The following is a 19,120-nucleotide window of genomic DNA, read 5'->3' as shown; positions in this document are numbered from 1 at the left end:
TTTTTCAATGCAGCATAGTATTCCATTATGTGAATATACCACAGCTTCTTTATGCATTCATTTGTTGATGAGCACTTAGGTTGTTTCCAACTCTTTGCTATTGTGAACAAAGCTGTGATAAACATGGGTGTGCATGGGAAGGCCCTTTTTATTGAGCACTATGAGGAGGAAACGTTAAGGCTATTTTAGAAAAGGAGATACTGTATACAAATCTGGCCTTGTGAAGCTAGCCTTCAAGGTGGAGACTATCTGTTCAGTGCTTAGTCATCATTGAACATCATAGTTTTATCGACTTCTTGTTGGGGCTACTTTCTATAAAGTTTTAAATTGGTCATTCTTCTAAACTCTTTGTAGCATGGCACTTAAAAACTATTTTGTTGTTATTGTTATAATGTGTTATTACGTTGCCTGTGACTCGTAGTGGCCCTATGCATAACAGCTCTGAAGCCTGCCCTGTCCTGAGCCATCCTCACTGACTCTGACATACCTACCCCCATTGCCCTAGTTACTGTATCAATCCATCTCATCCGGGTTCTTACTCGCCTGCGCTGTCTTTCCACCCTTCCAAGCATGATGTCCTTCTCCAAGAATTAGTCCCTTCTGACCACAGGCCCAAAGTATGTGAGATGGAGCTTCAAAATCCTAGCCTCCAAGGAAAAACTTGGTTTCACCCACTCCAAGAGAGACCTATTTATTTTCTTCGTGGTCTATGGTACTCTTCTCCAGCACCACAACTCAAAAGTATCAATTCTTCTTCTGCCATTCTTAGTCATTGTCCAGTCCTCTGATACATGACAAGTAATTGCGAAGACCATGGCCTGGATCAGGCGTACCTTAGTCTCTAGACTGACACTGTTGCTTCTCAGTACTCTGGAAATGTCCCTGACAGCAGATTTATCTAATACAATTTGCCTTTTGGTTTCTTGGCTGCCAGTACCAGGAGTGTTGAATGATGAGCTGAGAAAGCTTTAACTGTTAACAACTTCAATCTCTTCTCTATCCGTCATGCTGCCAATTGGCCCAGTGTTGAGAATCTTTGTCTTCTTGATGTTAAGATTCAATCCATATTGAAGATTACAGTCCTTGACCTTCTGCAGCAAGCACTTCAGGTCCTCCTCAGTTTCAGCAAGCAAGGTTGTGTCATCTGCATAATGTAGGTTATTGATGAGTCTTCCTCCAATCCTGATGCCACATTCCTCCTCATAAAGCTCACCCTCCTAAATGATCTGTTCTGCATATAGATTGAAAAGATATGGAGACAGGATGTATCCCAGATGTACTTCCTTCATCATTTTGAACTATTCAGTGTTTTCCTCTCTGTTCAGAGAACTACTTCTTGGTCCAAGCATAGGTTTTGAATAAGCGTCATCATGTGTTCTGGGATTCCCATTCTCCTCAAGGTTAACCACAATTTGTTGTGATCCACACAGTCAAATGCCTATGCATAGTCAATGAAACACAGACAGATATTCCTCTTGTACTCTTTGCTTTCTGCCAAGATGCATCTGACATTGGCAATAATGTCTTTAGTGCCACAACCTCTTCTAAACCAGTCTGTATTTCTGGTAGTTTCTACCAATGTACTACTGTTCCAGCAATTTCTGGATAATCTTGAGCAAGATTTTGGTCGTGTGTAAAATGAGTGATACGGTATGATAATTTCCCCGCTCTGTGGGATGACTATTTTGTGAATGGGAATACATATAGATTTCTTCCAGCTGGTTAGCCAGGTGGTTGTCCTCCAGATTTCCTGGCACGACCTAGTGAGTACATCCAGGGGAGCATCCGTTTGTTGAAATATGTCAATTGGTATTCCATCAATTCCTGGTGCTTTATTTTTTGCCCATTCCTTCAGAGTAGCCTGAACTTCCTCCTTCATTACCATTTCTTCTTGAAGGCTCTTTTAGAAACTCAAAACAGGAATTGTTAATAAAGAGATAAGGTCACTAGGAAGGAAAAACTTGGGCCTGTATTAGTTGAATTACAGACTATTTGTATAGGGTGTGTTCTGGCTCTTGTGATAATCTGTGGCTGACCTTCTTGATCCAAACTCTTTTAGAGGAAAAATACTTTTCTAGAAAAGAAATACAATTTTATTCAGCACATTCTGTAAAGATGAAACAGGAAAATGTATTTCAGAGCAAACCTGGTAGTATCCAGCCAAGAATTTTTTCTTCTTATTCACTGCCACTGAAAAGGTCACAAAGCCTTAGCTATTATGTAGCCAAAAAAGGAATGAATTTCAGCTATACATTGCAAGATACAGAAGCAAACATCAATAAAGGACTTGTGGAGATCTTCCAATAGTCCTTCTAGACTAAGAGGGGACTTCTTCCTTTTAAAATATTATTAAAGAGATAATTTCAAACTGTTGTATGGCATTTAAAAGTTAGTTTTCTATTGCTTTCTTGTCTGTTGCACTTAAATCCCATACACAGTGCTGTATCTGTGAGATGCATATATCATCTTTGAGAGATAATAGATGTAAGTATAGTGATTAAGAAATCAAATGCTGGAAGCAAACTGCCTCAATTCATATACCAAGCCTGCCCCTGATTAGCATTGTGATCTCAAGGAAATCATGTAACTTCTCTTTGTTATAAAAAGAGCTCACTTTATATCTTAGAGTGAGGATTAATGAGTTAATATGCATAAAGAATATAAAATATGCTTCAAAGTCAGTAACTGTTGTTTTAAGACCACATAAAGTTATACAAGAGTTCAGGTCTTTTGTTTATAGGGTTGCTATGAGTTGTCTATGACTCGATGGCACTTAACAACTACAACATAGAGAGAGCTCTCTTGGCCTAGTGGATAGAAAGTTATACTAGTTATACTACCAAGCCAAAGGTGGATGATTTTAATCTGCAGCCCTCAGGCTTAGTTTTAATTATTTTTGGTCAAACATTCTTCTAAGTGGTATAGCACTAGTCTGTCCTTTTGCCATGCAGAGGTAACTCGTGGTTGCTGTGATGCTAAACACAATGACACTGATGTGTTAAATGAGATAATGGTTACAAATGGGGGACAGTGTTTGGTCGAGGTCCCCAATTAAAACAAGCTTGGAAGCAGGAGTAGCATCCACTTCCAAAATAGCTTGCCTCCGGAAACTCTATGAACATGGAGAAAAGATGAAAGTTATACAAGTGTTCAGGTCTTTCGTTCATAAGGGTAGCTATGAGTCGTCTATGACTCGATGACATTTAACAACAGCAAGAACAATCCTAGACAGCTTAATTCTGGTTCCATCTCTGAATCTCATGGAAAGAATTTTAAAACCACAAATATCTGGATTCTGTATCTGAGGATTCTGACTCAGTAAGTCTGAGGAGAAAGGATAGGTTTTATAGTTTAAAACTGTTGAGAAGATCTGGGCAGTCAGTCATGGAAACCATTGAGAAAGGTATTGAATAAATGAATCAATAATGTTCATTAATGTGAGAAAGAAGAGTCTGTGGGAAATGAAAGACATTCAGAAATTATTTTGAGGACAATTGTTTGAGAAGAAGAAAAAAAATGTAATCCTGTCTTTGATTAAATTTCGTCCTTTAACTGAGATATTCTGAAGCTTTGTCTGACATACTTTGGACAAGTTGCAAGAAGAGACCGGTCCTTGGAGAGGGACGTCACATTTGGAAGGGTGGAGGGACAGCTCACGAGAGGAAGACCCTCGATGAGATGGACTGATTCAGTGACTGGGGTACTGGCATAGGTGTGTCAGAGACAGTGCTATTGGCACAGGATAGAGAAGGGTTTAGGGCTGTTGTACATAGGGTCACTATGAGTCACAAGTGACTCAACGACACATAATAACAACTCAGGTAACATCTGATCTTAAATTTTAAATCAGTGAGATGGAATATTTGTATAGGTTAGGTTGTAAATACAATACAAGGAGGATTATGATAAGGGTAGTTGTTAGCTTCTACCTCATTGGCTCTGACTCTTAGCAACTCTTGTACAACAGAATGAAATCCTCTCTGATCTTGCTCCATGCTCACACCATTGTTATGTTTTACCTCAGTGTTGCAATCACTTCGTTGATTAATCTCTTTGAGGTTCCTCCTCTTTCACTAATCCTCTACTTTTCAAAGAATGATGTCCTCCTCCTGAGGCTAGCCTTTCCTGAAAACATGCTCAAAACACATGAGACAAACTTTCATCATACTTGCTTCGAAGGATTACTCTGAGTTTACTTCTTCTAAGACAGATTTGTTTGTTGTTTTGGCAGTTCATGTTATAGTCAATATTTTTCGCAAACATTGTCATTCAAAGACATCGATTCTTTTTCAGTCTTCTTTACTCATTGTCCAACTTTCACAAGCAGATGGAGTGATTGGAAAAGCACCTTTGTTTTTAAAGGGATATCCTTGCTTGTAGCACTTTAAAGAGGTCTTTTACAGGAGTCTTGTCTAATGTATTGTTTGATTTCTTGACTGTTACTTCCATGGAAACTTTACTTGTTGATGTGTATATTTGAATAACCTGCAATGCCAGGTCTTCTTCAAATTAAAACAAGACCACAAGAGCCAAAATACAACCTTGAGTTTATCCCACCTGAGTCTAAAGATTATCTCAAGAATAAGTTTAAGGGATCCTGAACATGCATAATCAAAGACAAGATGAACTGTGGGAAAACATCAAAGTTATCGTCCATGAAGAAAGAAAAAGGTCATTTCAAAAACAAGAGAGAAGGAGAAGACCAGAATGGCTGTCAGAAGGGGCTCTGAAAATTGCACCATTATGCTGAGAGGTCAAAACAAAGAGAAGAAATGCCTACATCAAAGAGATGGACAGAATATTTCAAAGAGCAGCTCAAGAAGAAAAACCAAAGTATTACCATACAGCTTGCAAATGGAGTTAGAAAATAGCAAGAGAATAACCTGCTAGGCTTTCTTAAGCTGAAAAAAAATGTAAAAAAAGAAATTCAAACCTTAAGCTATAATATTTGCTGAAAATTAGGAGGACTTAAAATGCTTGTTGCAGAAGATCAAGAATTACAGCCTTCAGTAAGAATTATAATCTTAACATCAAGAAAACAAAAATGCTCATCTCTGGACTGATAAGCAACATCATGATAGATGGATGAAAAATCAAAATTGCCATTATTTTATTTAGAGCAACACCTTTGGTACTAGCAGTTAAGAAAGCAGAAGATCTGTGGGATTGGGAAAAAATGCTGTCAAAGACCTCTATCAGTGGGGACTTGAAAAGATGGTGTAATAATAGGTATGTTGTTGTTGTTATTTATCATAAAGTCAGAACCTACCCATAACCGACCTATTGGTGGGTTTTCAGAGGCACTTACTCACATGGAAGGAGATTGCCCATCTTTCTCCCATGGAGCAGCTGGTGGCCTCCAAATATGTCTTCAGGATTGCAGTACAGTTTCTTGCAACCAGGCAAATGATTATAGTGTATATGAATGATTGTATGAAACACAATGTTAATGAGGGATTGTATGGGACACAATGTATATGAATGAAAAACAATATAAAGGAATACTCTAAGAGAATGAGAACTGAGGAACAAACAGAGACTTGTACACCAAAGTTCATAGCAGTGTTATTCACCATCTCAAGAACATGGAAACAGCCCAAATGCCCAACCACAAGGTAATGGATTGAGAAATTATGATATATTCATACCATAGAATACTATGCAGCATGCAGGAGCAGTGATTTTTTTAAAAATTACTACCTAGCATGAGAGGGACTGGAGAGCATTATGCTGAGTTAACTAACTCAGTCTCATAAAGACAAATACTATATAAGACCATTATTGTAGAACAAGTTATGAGGACCCACGGGGAGGAGGGCTTAATCGTAGGGTCATAAGGTCACTCAATCTGATGGGTGGAGAGAGGGGTGTGTAGAGGAAAGGGGAAATACCCAGTGTGAAAAACAATGTTTTAAAACTTTATGAATTTTGTAAGTAAACCACTATAAAATAAAAAACAAATTCTTGTATGAAAATCAAGATTTTTTTAAAGAAACAACTCTCCGAAGTGCTAAAGAGTGATAATATCAGTTTAATGACTAAGGTGTATTGGATCTGAGCCATGATCTTTTCAATTACTTGCTGTGTATATGAAGGCTGGACAGTGAGTAAGGATGACAGAAACAAAAATGATGCCTTGAGTTATGGTGTTGGAGAACAGTATTAAATATCTGATGGCCAGCCAGAAGAAGTAACAAATATATTTTGGAGAACGAGAAACCAAGGTGCTTTTTGAGGCTAATATAGTGAAACTTCATCCTACATCTTTTTTATAAGGGGTCAGTCCTTGGAAATAGACGTCGTATTTGGAAAGGTGGAAGGTCAGAGAAAGAGAGGAAGACCTTCACAAGATGGACTGACAGAGCTGCCGTAATGATGGACTCAAGTATCTCAGAGATGATAAGGATGACACAGGATAGGACAGATTCAGATCGGTTGTCCATTGGGTTGCTGTAAGTTATAGTTATCTTGATGGCACTGAACAACAAGACAACAGCTTCCATGGACCTTGACTGTGAATCCAAGTAAAACTAAATCCCTGACAACATCAATCTTTTCACTATTTATCATAGTCTAGCCAAGTGTCCTAGTTGTGAGTATATTTTCCTTTAATTTGAAGTATAGGCCATACTGAAGGCTGTGGGCTTTGGTCTTCCACAGTAAGTGTTTGAAGAGTTCTTCAGGTTTTTTATATGTAATATTGTTTTATCTACATATCAAGTTCTTGAGCCTTCCTCCTGATGCCACATTCCTCTTCATATGGTCAAGCTTCCTGGATTAAGAAGGGAGCTCGGTGATGTAGTTCATAGGAAGTTGCCTGTTAACCCAAAGGCCATGTCTTTCTAACAGTTTGCATCCACCAACTGTTCCACAGGACACAGATGAGTTATGACCTCCTGTATTATTTACAACCTCTGAAACCCAATGGAGGGCCATTAGGCTATTTCTGATTGGGCAGCAATAAGAAAGGAAAACAGATCTTGGAATATTTGCTCATCTCATCATACAAATTGAGTAGGTCGGGTGGAAACGTGTGTGCGCGCGCGCGCGCGCGCACACACACACACACACACACACACACACACAGAGTTGTAGGATGATAGAAGATGTCTTTGAGTTGTGGTGCTGAAGAAGAGTGTTGAACATGCCATAGATTGCCAGAACAAACAGGTCTGCCCTGGACAGGGTGAAACCAGTTTGCTCCCTGGAGGCAAGGATTTTGAGGCTCAGTCTCACATACTTTGGGCATGTGGCCGGGAGGGACCAGTCCTTGGAAAGGGACATTATGTTTGAAAGGGTAGAAGGATAGTGCAAGAGAGGAAGACTCAGGATGAGATGGATTGACTCTGTGACTAGAGCAATGGGATTAGGTCTGTCAGAGACTATGAGATTGGCTCAGGATAGGACAGGTTTCAGAACGAAATGTACATAGGGTTTCTATGAGTTGCAGGCAACTCGGTGGCACATAACAACAAGAAGAAGGTGGAAAGATACAACTCTAACACACATTTTCTGATTTTAAACCATACAATATTCCTTTTCTCAAGAAGCAGTTTGGTTGACTGCTTCTTGATCCATGTATAGGTTTGGTATGAGCATAATTCTGCATTCTGGAAATTTCCATTCTTTGTCATTATATCTATATTATGATCCACACATCAAGTGCCTTTGCATAGTCAATAAAACACAAGCAAACATCTTTGTGGTATTCTGTGCTCTCAGTCAAGATCCATCTGACGTCAGTAATGATGTTCTTTGTTTTATTGCCTCTTCTAGATCCCAAATTATGGGTAGTCTGATTATTTACAAAGGAGGTAATATAAACAGGAAGACTATGCTTTAAATCTCTCTTGGCAGTATGTTGGGGGAGTCAGGGCAATGTTGTGATTTCATTTCAGCCACACTATTGCAGAATCTGTCTGAGTTTTGCAATTTTCAGCTATGATTCTCCCACAACAGTGGGAGAAGTGATGATTGAATAAGATAGGTGAAACTCCTGGTGGTTCATGGTTTTGTTCACCATAGAGTCGGAAGTGACCCATAGCTGGCTCTCCAGCAGGTTTTCAGAGGCAGTTAATCACACAGGAGGAGACTGCTTATCCTTCTTCTGCAGAGTAGCTGGTGGATTCAAGCTGTGTGCCTTTGAGATTGCAGTGTAGCTTCTTGCCATTAGGCCACCAGAGCTCTGAACTCCTGGTACTCAAACTTCAAAGGAAAGGTAATCATTGCAGCAAGTAATATATCTTCTATATCTTTTCTGAGATTTTATAAACTCCTATATCCTTTAAGTGGGAAGCGATTATAGGATAATTGCATTTGGAGTAACACTGCTTTTTGTGTTTGTAATTCCTTTTCACCTCTGGATATATTTTCCCTTATAGCTGTTACAGGAGAGTGAGGGATGGCTGAGATTGTCTTTTTCTTCTTTCCTTTTTCCTCTCTCTCTTTCTGTGTTGGTTTTCTTTCTTTTAACTAGTTACTGGCCATTATTTAATCTCTGGGAAGCATGTCTGCTCTTTTGGGAAGATGGGGGTGTCAGTTGTGGTCCAGCCGGTGACCGAGGGTTAGTTTATCAGCTGGGATTTCCTGAGGGTGCTCCTCAGCAGAATGTCACTTTGAGGGAAGCCAGAGTCTGAACAGATTGAAATGTGGGTGAGGAGGGGAAGATGTCTCAACACATTTTGAATGGACCTCCAAAGTTTATGGGTCTAGAATATTTATCTATTTGTTTCTCAAATCTATTCTGTCTTTCACAGCCATGCTTTGAGGCTAAGTTCTCAGGACTGCATCAATAATCTCTCTCACCCTTGATTCCTGATGTGTTTGACCACTGCAGGAACTGGCAGGAAAAGGATATGCCCAGGATCTTTTCTCACCTTATTCTTCTAGCAAAGCTGATTACCTTTCCTCCTGCTGCAGGCACCATCGCTGCTCTTAGCAGGCTGCAATAGTGGCTGCCTTCATGGTAACCTTTACCTCAAGCTGTTATTCGTTAGGTGCCTGACTCAAAACCACCCTATGAACAACAGATTTCCTACACCATCCTCACAACTTCAGATACGCTTGAGCTCATAGTTCTAGTCACTGTATCAAGCCATCTCCTGGGAGGTATTCCTGACTTTCACTGATGCTCCACCTTTGTCAGTAGGATATCTTTTTCCAAGGACTGGCAACCTCCTGACAACATGCCCACCATATGTGATAGGAAATGTCACTACCCTTATCTCTAAGGTGCACTCTTCTTGCCTTTAATCAACACCTATGGTGACATTAGTCAAGAAATAAAAAGATCTTCATTGCAGTGGGAAAATCAGCTGTCAAGGCTCTCTCCAAAATGCTAATGATCAAGGATGTATGCCAGCATAAAGACTAAAGTGTAGCTGATTCAAGAAATGGTCTTTTCAGTTACTTCCTATGCATCTGAAAGGTGAACTGTGGACAAGGCTGTCAGAGAAAGAATCTATGCCTGGTGGATTAAAACCAGTAAGCCTTTAGTTTCACAGGCCAACCCTCTACAATCTATGCCACCGGAACCCCCTACTACTGGTGGGGGAAATGGCCCCTAAGACAACTCCGTCATCTTCCTACTCCTGAGGTTAGCTAGATATGAAATTATGCTGTAATTAAACATCTACTTGGTTAGAAAACATCATATGGTTAACTAGGAATCAGGATTCCTCCCCAATTATTTTCTTCCTCTGCTGGCGGTTGTCAAGAGAGATGAAAAGAAGCCTGCTGGTGATCTGGGAAGAAAAAAAGAAATCTGCCTGTAACCCTGGAGATCATGAAAAAAGACCATCAGACAGCTTGTGGCTGCTCTCTGAGGAAATTGCTGGTTGCCTCCAAACTCCAGCATGTGCAGCATTGTACAAACACAAGCCTGTTCTCTTTGGGGCTTTGTCTGAAACCTGCCCGCTCTTTCACACTGATGCCCTCTGGATGTTTCAGCCAAGGGAGCAAGAAAAGCCACCGGGGAGATGAAAAGGGTGAAACTTGGACCTGCTGGGAAGCACAAGGTTCAAGGCAGGAAAGGGAAATCTCAAGATGCCAACTTGAGCTTTTCTGTTTTGTCACCCTAATGTGCCTGCATGTCCATCATTATAAATCACTTATCCCTGCATCAGCGCAGCTCCCCACTGAGCTGTCCTTTAACCCAGGATGAATACTGGGACTGATCGGTTTGTGAGGCAGTTGTTTGCAACAGAGAACCAAGACCTCTCTGGAGGTGAAGGGCTAATTGAAGCCTGCTCTTGGCTGGTTTATCTGCAGCTTAGGAGAGTACATCAAGTGGCAGGAGCTTGCTTTTTAGAAATTTAAGGGTTATAAGATTTTGAAATGAGAGTGAATATCTAAGTACAAGGACGTAATGTAGCCTGTTCATTGTGCAGTGGACAACTGGGGGGAAATGTAGATGCATATGTACTAATAAATATAGGAAGGGAGTTTTGAGGGAGCTGGATGGCTGAGCCTGAAGATTGTATGGCCAAGTCTAATAGGAGGCTGCACCCCAATGTTAATGTTATTAGGCCCTTGTCATCAACGTATGTTCAGGTCAGCGAGGTGCAGGATTTCTTGTGCGTATTTCTTATGGCTCTCTGTGCTGGGTGAAGAAGGCCAGTGTGAAATCTAGTGTGGTTTCAGGAGCTGGATTTCATCCTCTAGTGCTGAAGTAAAGTACTGAACTTCAGTGCTGATGTATTTGTTTATTTCTATCATCCTTCACCAGTATCATCGATACCACTACTTTTCTTATGACTATTCACACTTATTGAGAACTGACAAATGGGTAAAATGCTGTGTTCAATGCATCCCAGATATTATCTGCTTGACTTCTGCTTTCTTACCTTTGAGGTGAGTACTGGGTTACCCCTATTACCTAGAATAGACAACTAGCTGAGGGGTGTGATGTTACCTTGTCTGAGTAACAGGGTCAATAAGAGATATAGCCAGCTACAAATGCAGTCTGACTCCAGAGTTGGCACTCTCTACCCCTCTGTTATAGTTGTTGTTTTTTACTGTCAGGTCGGAACCAACCTGTAGCTTACCCTCCAGCAGGTATTCAGAGACAGATAATCGCATGGGATAAGATTGCCCATTTTTCTCCCATGGGGCAGCTGGTGGTCTCAAACCACAAGCCTTTGGGATTGCAGCATAGCTTCTTGCCACTAGGCCACCAGAGCTCCCTATAGTTGTTGTTAGCCATCATTATTACTGTTGTGTACTGTCAAATTGGAACTGACCCACAGCTGACCCTCCAGGGGGTTTTCACAGGCAGTTTAATTGTATAGCAGGAGATTTCTCATCTTTTCCCCACAGAGCAGCTGGTGGATTTGAATTACGTGCCTTCAAGATTACAGCACAATTGTTCCCAAACTCATGGTGACCCCACCTGCATACACGATCTCTGATCCAGTTCCATGTTTAATAATTGGTTGGGGGCTGGATTGTCGTTATCTTAAAGGGTTTCACTGGCTACATTTTTATAAGGCTTTACTGCTAGTCTGACTTAGTCTGGAAGCGCCACTGAAACCTGTTAAGCATCCCAGGAATGCGCAGACTTGGGCTGGCAGATGATGTCTGTGTGTGAGTCCAGAAACTGAACCCAAGAATTTGCCTGCAAAGTGAGAATTCTTCCACTACACTACTATTGTCCCTTTACCTCAAACCAAAGATAATTTAAGATAATGTCCAAAGATGCTGTAGTAAAGTGAAGAAACTTAGGAAAGAGGAAAGGGAGTCAGGATAAAGAAGTTGTAGGCATCTAGAACTAAATGTAAGGTAGAAGCAAGGCATGAATTTGGTTTGGGGTTTTCTAAACATGTTGCTGTTGTTATGTACCGTCTAGCTGGAACTGACCCCTAGCTAACCAACCAGAGGGTTTTCAAAAGCAGTAAAGGGCATTGGAGGAGATTGCTCATCTTTCTTTCATGGAGCAGCTGGTGGATTCAAACTGCATACCATTGTACTGGCAGCACAATTCCTTATCACTAAGCCATCACAGCTCCCTTTCTAAACATACAGTGAGAGAAATATTATTATCATTCATAGAGTTCACATATTGAAAATGAAAACCAATTTCACAGGATAAGTAGAACAATTCTTGCTTTAGTAGAAAGATTATTTTTCTAAAATTGTTTTCTATGGGTTTTTTTTGTTTTGTTGTTGCTGTTGTTTTTTGGGTTTGTTTTGTCTCAGTCATGATGAATGAGACTTAACAGTGATACAATGACAAGGTCAGGAATTTTGTCAGGCTGTCTTTGACAAGGCTTCTCAAATAGGAATGGGCAAAACATGATCAATAAAAATATAACAGTGTGTTCTGAGAGTAGAGCAGCCTCATTAACTAGGTTATTCATCTTCATAGATAGCCAGCAATTACTTACCTTCTCTGTGTCTCACTGTCCTAATCTAGAAAATGAATGTAGAAGTGTTAGCCAACACATGCAAGTGTGGGGAGAATGAAATAAGACAGTACATAGAAAGCACTTAGTACCTAGCCTGGCACATGACAATCAATGGGGCCTCCTGTGATCATTGTTTCAGGTTAAAGTGAAGACCATCTCCTTCAGTGATCAACTGAGATGGCGTAAAGTTGTGTCGACCTAATTAAACTGAGCAGTTACATGCGTACAGCCTAATGGATGGCCATTCTCTTTTGAGTCATTGTATTAAGATTAGGAAATACTCAGTCTTGGATCAAGAATGTTTTTTCTTTTAATCTGAAAAATTCTGAGTTTACAAATGGGTGACTAAAAAGCAAGTTCTTTCTGGTAGTTTCTGGTTAGTTTTTGTTTTAAACAATAAATGCAAATGTTCTCAAACTCTGTCATGACCATAACACTTCTAAAGAAACAATGATGAAATCATTTTAGTAATGTTTTTAGATTTTTTACATTTTTTAAAAATTTTTCTCTTTTTTTAGAATAATTTTATTACTGTCTTTGTATAAGGAGTCCTCTGAAAAAACCTAGTTTACAAATGCTCTAAGTTTGCTGTGTAAGTTGTTGAGGCTTAACTCAATTAATTGTTGAACATTTACCAGAAATGAGTATGATTTGAGTTTTATTTAATATCTCACTATGTTGCTGTGTACCGTCAACTTGGAACCAACCCATTAGCTGGCTCTCTGGAGGATTTTCAGAGCAGTAATTGCGTAGGAGGAGAGTGCCTGTCCTTCTCCTGCAGAACAATTGGTGTACTTGAACCACATGCCTTCAGGATTGCAGCACAGACTCTTACCACTAGGCCACCAGAGTTCCCTATCACATTAGCATTATTATAACTAGAACAGGATTTTGAAAAAGTTATTTATTTTGTAACTGTTATTGAAAATAGAAAAGCATAAACTCAGAACACATAGAAACTCTACAGGTTCTACACTTGCAGTTTGGTGACGTTGATTGCATTCTTTGAGTTGTACAAATATTCTCATCATCCTTTTCCAAGTTGTTCCTCTCCTGTTACTAGAAACCTACTGCCTCCTAAAGTTCCTATCTATTATTCAAGTCATTTTGATCCTATATGGGAAGTTGCTTTTTATTTTAAGCTTTTGGTTTGGATTTAAGAGAAAAGTTTATAGAGAAAATTGGTCTTTCATCATATAGACACTTCTTAAAAGAACATAATTCTCAAAGCAAACCTTTTATTACTAGTTAAACTGTTATTTGGTTTTAATAATTCAACACTTATCTTTCATTTAAGGTTTAAAGATTGTCTCAGAGCAATGTCTCAGGGGTTCATTCAGACTCAGTGGCTTCAGAAAGTCTGCAATTAAGAAGAACTTGAAACTATCCTGAATTTTTCACTTTTTGTTAGGATCCTGCTATAGAATCTTGGATCAAAATTTCAGAAATTAAGTGTCCATTCAGAATACTCATTTTCTATGGATTCAACTCATCCAATGGTGGTGACTGAGTCATTAAGAATCTTTTTAAGAGAAGGAAAAGGCACAATTCTATGTTATTGCAGTTATTATGATAGAAAGTAGATCCTCCAAAGAGGAGGTATGCTTGGATCGGTTTTGAACTTATTCTTGCATTTCTTTTAGATGATGAGGCTATTAGTTGACTGAAATGACCTTAAGTATGATGGCAAGGTTTAGTTAGCGTGCCACTGACATGAAATGAGTTAGTGGCAGAGACAGCTTTTCCTCAAAATCCTTACTTTCATTGAAATAATTTCTGGGAGAAGGTTGTTCTACTCAGGAGCTAAATTTCCCAGCCCTCCTTATATTCAGGTGTGGCCAAGTGACTAGCCCTTTTAAATGAAATGTGAGAAGTGAGTGCACCATTTGTAGGCTTACATATTAAATAATGAATGAGGCCTTTCTATTCTTTCTCCAGCTTCAGGCTACATGGAGGGGGTTCAGTGATTCTAGGAGATGACAGAGCCACTGGGTAGAAGCCAGGGTCCCTGGGTCACCACATGGAGGGGAGCCATCCGGTAGCACCTGCATCCAACTGCCAAATGTGTGAGAAACACAATATACATGCTAGAAACATTTCTGTTCTTTATCTAAAATCCAAACTTAGAATATTTTATCTGGTAACTCTATTGCAAGGTCTTGATATTAAGAAGTATTATGATTATCACAGGAATCCAGAATTAAGGTTGCATAGTGGAGTGCATTTGGGGGAGTGGGGGTGGAGGATTGTATACCAATGAAGAAGTTTATCTTTTGCTTTTCAAACAGAGGAATGAACTGGTGGATGGTGTAGAGAAAAAAGTACAGCAATAAATGAATGGAAATCCAAAATCTCTGGAAATGTTCATTAAAATTAATAAAAGAAAATAAAAAAGAAAATTGTGAAAAAATGTGTGAGAAAGACATTTTATGGCTTTAAACACTAAAGCTTTGGGTTTCATTGTTGCATTAGCCATTATTTTCATAACTAAATTAGGATTCTGTCTTTCAGAGGTGGCCTAGTATTAAGGAGTTGCACTGCCAACCAAACAGCACATAGTTCAAATCCACCAGAAACTTTAAGGAACAAAGATGGAAAATCTCCTCCCATGTGATTTATAGACTCTGAAAATCTGCTAGAGAGACAGCTATGTGTCAATTCAGACTCAACAGCTTAAAACAACAAAAATCTTTCTGACTAAAACACTGAAGCTTATTGCCATTGAGTTGGAACTGACTCATAGCTCACTCTCCAGTGGGTTTCCAAGGCTATAAATTGCACAGAAGGAAATTGCTCATCTTCCTCTAAAGTAGCAGCTATTAGATTCGAACCCCCCAGATCTGGAGACTTTGGGTTAACAGCACTACTCTTTACTGACTATGCCGCTGGAGCATTTGACAGAATTTAAAATGACTAGCTCTAGTGGCATAGTGGCAAGAAGCTGTGCTGCAGTCTCAAGGCACACAGTTCAAATCCATCAGCTGTTCTGTAGGAGAAGGATGGAAAGTTTCCTTCTGTGCTATTTACTGCCTCTCAAAATCCACTGAATGGTCAGCTATGACTTGGTTCTGACTCAATGGCACACAACAACAATAACAACAATTCTAAGACAGAAAGAGCAGTTGAGTAGAGACAATGAAGGCAGAATAGTCTTGAGGTGTAGAAAAGAATCACTCTCTTATCAATGATTGTAAGCTGATAAGATATCAAGCCTAGGCTTGCTATCTTTTGTCTAAATTTTTTTTTCTTCATTAAATCCTAGTCTTTAGATATTTCTATACAGAATTCAATGGTGGTAAAAGGAGAGCTTTGGGAATAGTCTTGGAATTTCCCAACTCTTTTCATTTTATGGTAAAGCAGGATGAAATGATGAAATCCTGTTATCTCTCTGCTTAGTAGTTTATGGAGTGGGTAACTCCCAGGACTTTAGGCTTTAGCTCTGGACATGAGATACTGAGGGTGAGGCCCACAGAACATGCTCCATTTCTTGCTGGCCTGTGGTCTAGTTCTAGAGATTGTGAAATCTCTGTGACAGGCTTGCTCTGTACAGCAGAAGTTGGGGAAGAGGCCAGTGAGTCTCCTGTTACACAGCGGGAAATGCTGTGATTAGCTGCTGTGTGTTTCATAAGAATGAAGACTGAAAACCTTCAGACTAGGAAGCTGTAAATTTACTTGGCTTTAGCAAAATTCTGTCCTTACTTTACAAAATTCTGATTTTGATCCACCAAGTTAATTGAACATATTTCTTCCCACAATTTTTAGGGCACACACTCTTGGTTTCCCTGCTAACTCACTAACCTCCTGACTCAGGTTCTTCCCCTCCTTCCAGCTCATAAACATTGGCATAACTTTGCATTTAGCCATTGATGTTCCAGCTCAGTCATTGCCCTTCCACTGGCTGGAGTTTCTTCATGGCACTCATAACTACCCGGAATTGTTTTATTAGTTCTCCAATGTTCTGGTTAGCTCCTTCATATGAAGTCAGAGGTGCTATCTTACTTACTTTGGAACTGTGAAAACCCAGAAAATGTTTGGTATGTAATGTTGTTGTAGTTGTGGACCATAGAGTCAGAACCGACCCATAGCTAACCCTCTGGTGGGTTTTCAAAGGCAGTTAATCACACAGGAGGAGATTGCTTATCTTTCTCCCAGAGAGCAGACAGTGGCCTCAAACCACATGTCTTTGGGATTGCAGCACAGCTTCTTGCTGCTAGGCCACCAGAGCTCATTAAATATTCATTGAATCAATAATGACTGACTGGCAAACTGATGGATGAATGGATGAGTGGATTCAGATGAGGACAACGTCTCTCTATAAATCAAGGGCAAGGGGTAAAGTGTTGTTATTGAAGTGAAGGGAATGAGTTTAGAGAGATTAAGATTTCAATGAGCTCTGGTGGCCTAGTGGTAAGGAGTTGTGCTGCCATACCAAAGACACATGGTTCAAATCTACCAGCTGCTTGCTGACTCAATAGCATACATCAGTAACAACACTATGATTTCAAGACAGTCTGATTATTTAAAGGTGATGTGTTCAGCCGCAACTTCAAGAAACACCATGGGCTTTATTTTTATGAGGCACAAAGGAATGGGTTGGATGATTCTCCAATATAAGCTGTGTCTCTGCCAGCCTGGGTACTGTGCTAACCTGGCTCCTTACCTCACATCAGGCTCAGCGGTGGCAGCATGCAGTGGCAGACGCCCATTTTTATCAGGGATATTGTGCTTGGCCCCATTTCTGAGCAGACTCACACAGCCCTCGAGCCAACCCTGAAACACAAGAGCAACCACATCATTATATAATGCAAACTTGCATAACACATCCCAACACACTTTCTTTATCCTGTCCTTTAACTTTGATTTGGCTAAAAATATGTCTTCTTTGACTCAAAGTTACTAAAGACTGAAACCTCAAATTAGACACCTGGACAGAGGGCCTTGAAGTGTGTATTCCTAAGTTCTCTGGAAGACTCGTGATGGAATACTTGACTTATCAGCTGCAGATCAAGTCCTGCACCTTGCATCCTCTTTCCCCATTTCTAGAGCCGCACAATGGTCTCCTTCCTATAGATCGGTTCCTGCTGAATACATGGCATGTGATAAGAAAATGGAAACCTTGATAAGAGAATGGTAACTGTCCTCTGCCTCTCAGCTTGTGAGTTTAGCTCCAAATCATTCTTCTTGATGGTCTGGCTTAGATTCCATGGTCCAGTTCTGAAAAGTAGGTTTCTATACAGTTCTTGGATTTTTAGGCAACACTGTAAGCTTCCTTTCCTTGTTCCTAGGCACCAAGTGTCTGTTCTAATACATAAAAACATGCCATCTTGCTTATTTTAATCAGTCTCCCCCCATCCAGTACTAACAATCGTAAATCTGAGCCCTACTCCAGTGGCTGGAACCTGTCATCTTGTTGGTTGTTGGCTGGTACATGTGTGCATGCGTTTTTTTCTTTTGGGGTTTGTTTTTTCTTTTTTTTTTTGGTGGTGGTTTGTGGCTTTTTGGGTTGGTTTTTTGTTTGTTTGTTTGTTTGTTTTTTAAAAATAAGCTGACAGTTCAAATGCTTTAACATGGGGCTGTCTCCAGTATCTTCCAAGAGTTTCCCAGAGCTATATACTCACCTATAGTAGGAAGGGAGCTCTGGTGGTCTAGTGGCAAGATGCTGTGCTGCATTGTTCAAATCTACCAGCTTTGTGGGGGAAGGATTGGCAATCTCCTGCTATGCGATTAAATGCCTCTGAAAACCCACTGGAGGGTCAGCTCTGAGTTTGTTCTGATTCGATGACACAACAACAACAATTCCTAAGAAACAATGTGGGCTTCCAGATGCCTGCTCATTTTCCAGCTTGAAAGATGACATTACCAAACACTATGCTTGCTCCTTTTGGGTAAGCACATAAAACTGGGTCACTTTCCCACTATAGTTCCCATACTCTACTCTCTATTCTGTACTTCGTGTGTGTGTGTGTGTGTGCGCGCGCGCTGGGTTTATTTAACTGTGTTTCGTTCATGTACTTTTTTCCCCTCCCTCCCTCTTCCCACCAAACTCTTTGACCCAGTGATTTCCCACCTCCTAATCTTCACTCCTCCTGCCCCCTCCCCTTCCTTTCTTGTATGTTCATACACATCTCACTGGTTTTCTTTCTGTCTTTACAATAATGGTCTTAGATAGTAGTTCTTCTTATGTGCGTGAGTTAGTATTTCTTAAAGTGACTAGTCCAATCTGACTTACATGCTAAGGAGAATTTCGCCTACATTCATTCAGAATTACTTGAGTTACTCACCCAAATACAAATAGATTAAAAATAGATAAAGCTACTATCAAGAAGAAAAATATGATAACTTTCTATTTTGTTCAGTCAGAAGCAGGCTTCCTGCCCGCCTCCACTTGTTTATAATTAAGCCCTGAGATTAGGTTATGTTAAAACAGTAAAATGAGAAAAATTTCCTCTAATGGACTCTTGGAACCAGTAAAAATGAAAATGTTTTAAGCGCTTGGAGAATAAGCAAGATAAGGGAAAAAAACCCAGCTGTTGGTTCTGAAAAATATGGAAAAACCCAACAGCAAAATCATATAGAAATCCTTAAGTCATATACATCTATGACCAATAGATTTTTGACAAGCAGGCTAAACCCATTCAATGGGAAAAGAAAAGTCTCCTTAATAAATGTGTTGTTGTTGTTGTTATGTGCCGTCGAGTCGCTTGCGACTCATAGCA

At 39.9% G+C, this 19,120-nt stretch overlaps 1 protein-coding gene across 1 annotated transcript in view; it reads right to left on the bottom strand.

Annotated features, from left to right (window-relative positions):
- The window catches only part of ANKRD55 (ankyrin repeat domain 55), a 229,439-nt gene that overhangs the window by 122,254 nt on the left and 88,065 nt on the right, over positions 1 to 19,120 (bottom strand). The window contains exon 4 of the mRNA XM_006891541.1: positions 17,065 to 17,174. Coding sequence (XP_006891603.1) covers positions 17,065 to 17,174 — 110 coding nt within the window. The remainder of the gene's footprint in view (positions 1 to 17,064; positions 17,175 to 19,120) is intronic.

Source organism: Elephantulus edwardii, unplaced genomic scaffold, assembly GCF_000299155.1.
Source record: "Elephantulus edwardii isolate Elephantulus edwardi_28Jun2011 unplaced genomic scaffold, EleEdw1.0 scaffold00099, whole genome shotgun sequence".
NCBI classification, from domain to species: Eukaryota; Metazoa; Chordata; class Mammalia; order Macroscelidea; family Macroscelididae; genus Elephantulus; species Elephantulus edwardii.
This window is presented reverse-complemented; position numbering and strand designations above follow the sequence as displayed.